Source organism: Capsicum annuum, chromosome 5 (assembly GCF_002878395.1).
Source record: "Capsicum annuum cultivar UCD-10X-F1 chromosome 5, UCD10Xv1.1, whole genome shotgun sequence".
NCBI lineage: Eukaryota > Viridiplantae > Streptophyta > Magnoliopsida > Solanales > Solanaceae > Capsicum > Capsicum annuum.
Genome location: NC_061115.1, coordinates 44,840,805 through 44,846,612, shown reverse-complemented (window position 1 = coordinate 44,846,612; position 5,808 = coordinate 44,840,805). Strand labels below are relative to the sequence as shown.

The 5,808-nt window shown below is 39.6% G+C and overlaps 1 protein-coding gene across 1 annotated transcript; it reads left to right on the top strand.

Annotated features, from left to right (window-relative positions):
* Positions 1-1,554: 1,554 nt before the first annotated feature.
* Positions 1,555-4,421, top strand: LOC107871819. The gene is made up of 2 exons (XM_016718701.2): positions 1,555-1,918; positions 3,961-4,421. Exons 1-2 carry the CDS (start codon positions 1,555-1,557, stop codon positions 4,419-4,421), a joined length of 825 nt encoding a protein of 274 aa, XP_016574187.1.
* Positions 4,422-5,808: the final 1,387 nt, after the last annotated feature.

The following is a 5,808-nucleotide window of genomic DNA, read 5'->3' as shown; positions in this document are numbered from 1 at the left end:
GGGGGCATGACTATTGTTGCAAATGAAAAGACCGAATTGATTCGTCTCAGGCATATGACTGGTTGGAGAGATTGCATGGAATGCCACAACCTAAACTCATGGACTTTAAAGGACCACTTTGCAATGCCCTTCATGGATCAAATGCTTGATCAGTTGGTGGGAAGGGGGTGGTATTGATTCTTGGATGGATATTCTGGCTAAAATCAAATTGTATTGCTCCTGAAGATCAGGAGAAGAAAATGTTCACATATCCGTATAGAACATTTGCATTCAAGTGGATGCCATTTGGGTTATGTAATACACCCGCTACCTTTCAAAGGTGTATGATGTCTATTTTCTCAGATATGGTTGAGCACACCTTAGAGGTGTTCATGGATGAATTTTTTATAGATTGAGATTCATTTGGGCAGTGTCTAGAGAACTTGATTAAGGCTTTAAAGAGGTGTATGGAATTCAATTTTGTGCTTAATTAGGAGAAATACCACTTCATGTTGAAGGAGGGCATTGTTCTTGTGCACAAAATTTTAGAAAAAGGGATAGAGGTGGATCGATCCAAGGTAGAGGCTGTTGAGAAGCTACCACCTCCTATCTCAGTAAAAAGGGTGCGTAGTTTCTTTGGACATGCTAGTTTTTACTGGAGGTTTATACAAGACTTCTCTAAAATTGTAAACTTTTAGAGAAGAAGACTAAGTCCTTCTTTGATGCTGATTGCAATAAGGCATTTGAATGCCTTAAGATAAATCTAGTGGAGGCCCCTATCATTGTTGCACTGGACTAGTCAAAACCATTTGAGATAATGTGTGATGCAAACGGTGTTGCCGTCAGAGCTGTGTTAGGGAAAAAGAATGAAAAATTATTTTATCCAATTTATTATGCCAGCAAAGCACTGAATGAAGCTCAGAAAAACTACACCATCACAGAGTAGGAACTTCTAGCAGTGGTGTATGCTTTTGAGAAGTTTTGGGCATATTTTCTAGGTACCAAGGTAGTGGTACACACTGACCACGCTACCTTGAGGTACCTAATGGCGAAGAAGGATGCTAAAATAAGGTTGATTCAGTGGGTATTGCTACTTTAGGAATTTGACTTTGAGGTTAAGGATCATAAGGGATGTGAGAATGAAGTGGCTGATCACTTATCTAGACTCAAAGGCGAGTAAGCAGTAAAACACAGGATTGAGATCAGTGATTCTTTTCTGGATGAGAAAGTATTGGCTGCAGTGTTTGAAAAAGTCCCTTAGTATGCTGACTTCGCAAATTATATGGTAAGTGAGGTGGTACCTAAAAATCTTTCCTTTCATCAAAGGAAAAATTTCCTTTATAATGTGACCCATTACTTCTGGGATGAGTCGTATCTTTTTTGGAGATATGCTGATGTTATTATTAGATAGTTCTTTATAGAAGTAGAAATGCTGAGTATATTGGAAGCAAACCATGCTTCCCCAGTTAGAGCTGACCACGCAGGTGATTGGACTGCAAGAAAAGTACTTCAGAGTGGCTACTATAGGCCCTCTTTGTTAAAGGATGCCTATGATTTCATGAAGGGATGCGAGCGATGTCAAAGGCAAGGATCCATCTCAAAGCACCATTAGATGCCAATGTAAAAAATTTGGAGGTAAAATTATTTAATGTATGGGGCATAGACTTTATGGATCCTTTCGTAAGCTCATTTGGAATGAAGTACATACTTATTACTGTTGACTACGTGTCAAAATGGGTTGAGGCTGTAGCTCTGGCTGATAATGAAGGAAAGCGGGTTGTTGGATTTTTAAAGAGAAATATCTTCTCTTGTTTTAGGGTACCACGTACCATCATAAGCAATGGAGGATCACAATTTTGCAACAAGATGTTCCGAGCTGCATTGGCAAAATATAGGGTTAAGAAACACAAGGTAGCTACGCCATATTACCCACAAACAAGTGGGTATGTGGAGATATCTAATTGAGAAATCAAGGCTATCCTTGGCAAGACTGTGAATGCTAGCAGGTCGGATTGGTCTTGGAAGCTGGACGATACATTATGAGAATATCGAACAGCTTTCAAGACACCTATTGACATGTCTCCTTACCAATTGATTTATGGGAAGGTATTCTATTTGCTAATTTAGCTAGAGCATAAAGCACTGTGGGCACTAAAGCGTTTAAATTTGAAGTGGAATGAGGCAGCAAATATGAGACTGGGGCAACTTAAAGAGATGGATGAGTTCTGTCTTGGAATTTAGGAGAGAGCTGACCTATACAAGGAACGAATGAAAAAATACCATGATCAAAGAATTAAAATGAGCGAGTTTCAGAAAGGTGACTTGGTGCTTCTATTCAACTCCAAACTCAAACAGTTTCCAGGTAAGCTCAAATCCAAATGGTCCTTTCCAGGTAAGCTCAAATCCAAATGGTTCATCCTATTTAAAGTGTGTCAAATCTACTCATCTGGAGTAGTGGAACTTGAAAATGAAGACGGTGGTATCTTCAAGGTGGATGGGCAACATGTAAAACTGTATATCGGTCCAATGGACTCAATAAAGAATATTGATACTATCTATCTCAATGAAGTCTAAGTAATCGAAATAATTGAGTCGTGCCGTGATAATAAATCAGGCTCTTGTGGAAGACAACCCACGATGTGTTATTGTAAAGCATTTATTAAATTAAGTTTGTTGTTATTAGTGTATTTTTGATGAGTTTATGAATTGTGCAGCATTAAAATTATAGGAAAAAGGAGGAATGGTACAGTCGAAAATACGGGTAACAACCTGAACCACTGGAACAAAAGTGACGGCGATTTGGTAGACCACCATTCCTATGATGGTCCACCATTTCCTAAGTCGCAAATGAGCTAAAAAATTCTCACTGGATCAAGTTGACGATTATCGAGGTTAACCATCCCAAAGTTGGTGGACCATCTATTTGGCCGTCAAAATCAACCTAGATGGCCTGGGTTCTGGTAAGGTACTACGGTGACTTCGGTGGACTATAAAAAATGAGGTGGACCATCGCAATGAAGAAAAAGTGCACAGGTCTTGGTAAGTTTTGATGATTGACCTGGTGGACCATCGAAGATCTGACGAACCGTCGGGCCTGGCGTCGCTGTAACCCTAGTTTTGGGCCAGGTCGAGTTGACTCTGCAGCCTTATTAAATGGACCTTATTTGACCCAAAAGGTTTTTAAGTGATTAAAAAAGTGCGGTTACATGCGCTATAACCCCTTTAACTCCTTCAATTGTTCAAATCCCTTTGGGTTCAAAGAATCCAAAGGAACTTACTGCCTCTAGGACTATAAGTCTCCTTTCTTCTGACCTATTTAAACATATCCACCCTTCTTGTTCTCTTCATCATAATCAAGTTGAGATCAAAATTGAAGAGTTGTCTGAATTAGTATTATTCTCTAAAGTTTGAAGCTTGTATTTTTGCAAAACCAAGGTATGCGCATAATTCTCTTCTTCTTTGTCTAAATGACGCATTCAGTTGTGGGTTGTGTTTGGCAAGTTGTTTAGTAAAGCAATTATCATCTTGTTATAGTTTTATTGCCTTGAATTGCTAAAAGTTTTCAAATAGGAGTTTGAGCATAAGCTATTTAGGTGAAGTCTAAGTAACCTACAAGATTAAAATATGAAAAGTAGTGCTTGATTATGTTATGGTTGTCAAATGTTTCTAAATAAACAATGTTGCTCAACAAATTCTTGAATATATGCCTAGTTGAATGTTGAACCTGAAGAAGGGGGTGTGACAGTTGAAATGGTGGACCGTGATATTTGCGACGGACTACCATCCTGACTGTTGCTGGGCTATGAAAATTCCAGGACACTGGATAAGGCTCGATAGCCAAATTGGTGGACCATCCCACCAATGGTGAACCACCATTTTGTCCGTCAAGTCATGAAATACACTGATTTGATAGATTTTTGTTGGGGATTGATTTCTTACCTCGATTTTAGGTGCTATGACTCCTAAACTACCAGTAAATAGAGGAGAAAGATATCAAAAGGGTGGCAGCAAACCTGCATCCTGATACAACACCAGAGGGGAATGAGGATAGTACTAGCTATACCAGTTTAAGCCCAGACGAGGCCACAATTAATGTCACTCCACCTGAGTTGACAGATGTTAAAACTGAGGATGCTAATGTAGAAGGGCAAGCTGAAGCGGATAACGTAGAAACTGAACCTGAGAATGCTAATATTGTTAGACGTAAGGATCCTCAAGTTCGGGAGTCAATTAGATGGCAGACAGATGGAGTACATGAAAATTTCTATGATGGGTTAACACCCACTACGAGAGGAATTAAAAGGTCACCGCGAGAGGAATTAAAAGGAGAGCATCAGATTAAGACCAATGACTTACATAAATTTCTTGAGTTGGAACGCTGGTTCAATGAGTATGAACTAGCATGGATGAGACAGCAACCGGGAGCCTACCAACTAAATTAGGTAAGAGAATTCTTTGTAAATTACCTTGCACTAGTAGAATAGAATTTCCCAAAGGTGACATCATTTACAAATTTTTCGAACAGAGAGTCTGTACCTGTCCGAGGAGTCACTGTTGATATTTTAGCCCAAACAATTAATAGGACGTTGTTCGAACTAGAGTACGAGTCCCCACTTGTTGTGACTAATATTGAGTACAAATTGAAAAATTCTTCCGCTCAAAGGCCTTGGGTGGCCTCATTCTTCACTGAGGATGGTAACCCCTCTTGGTTGACCAACTCACGGGAGCATATTGCAAAATACTCCCTTAGTTTTAAGGCTAAATTCTGGTGGGTTGTTGTTCGTTTGAGGTTAAGGCTAAAAAAGGGGATGGAAACTTGGATAAAAATAGAGCCGTGTTGGTGGAAAGCTTGATCTTAGGGCTTTAAATTAACTATGGTTAGATAATTGGAGATGAGATGTTCGTGAGGGCATACAAAATCTCCACTTCATTGCCATTTTTGTGCTTAATCATGGATTTATGTAGACAAACTGGTATGCCCTTGAATAACAGAGTAGATAATGAAATCTAGGATATACACAAACAAGACCTTGAGAAGTCAAAAGATGACTCAAAATTCAAGATGCATGTCTCCAGCTTATCAGACTCAATTTGCACCAGCTCCTAATACTACAGAGATACCCACAGGTATGCCTTTAACCATTACCACCTATGTGTCACCCGAGTACGTACCCCAAGGCACATCTGCATGGTAAGATTCTGTATAATCTATAGGTGGAGCAGATTTGCTGAATATAGGTTCACACCATAAAAGTTTGCTCATTCAGTGAAGACGCAAAAAAAAAGGTTTCAGAGACAGTTAGATAAGTGGGCTGCAGACTTCAAGCCCTTTCTCGATGAGATTGTGGCTGATGCAGTTCGTCCATTCCAAACCACTCAGACTAGGATAGATACCATGGAACTTTATATCAACAAAAGGCTTGATTCACTACCCCTCCCCGACCTTGCCAAGCTGATGGCTGAATTTGAACAAGCAAAGATGGATATTGTAGAGCTGAAGAGTAAGCAGCCACAACAACCTATTCTTGACCCATCCTTGGTGAAAAGTGATGTTGATGAGAGTATTGTGGATTTGATGGGCAAACCAGTGAAAAATAGAGAAAAGGAGCAAATGGATGAAAAAGCTATAAGGAAAGAAGCAAAGAGGAAAAAGAGAGCTGAAATGACACTAGAACAATGAGAACGAGAAGATATTAAGAGACATCATAAGAAGTCACTGAAGGATAAAAAAGAGGAAAAAAAAGAAGAAGATGAAGCAGTAGGGGTATCCAGTAGTATTGCCCCAGCAAGGTGGCACAGTGTAGGATCTATTCGAGAGATGATTCCTCC

Bases quoted from the DNA above. Each gene is read 5' to 3' on its own strand.
- LOC107871819 (XM_016718701.2), top strand. From the start codon at position 1,555: ATGTCAAAGGCAAGGATCCATCTCAAAGCACCATTAGATGCCAATGTA. The intron at 1,919-3,960 runs GTGGGTATGTGG...ACCAGTAAATAG, and splicing joins GCCATATTACCCACAAACAA to AGGAGAAAGATATCAAAAGG.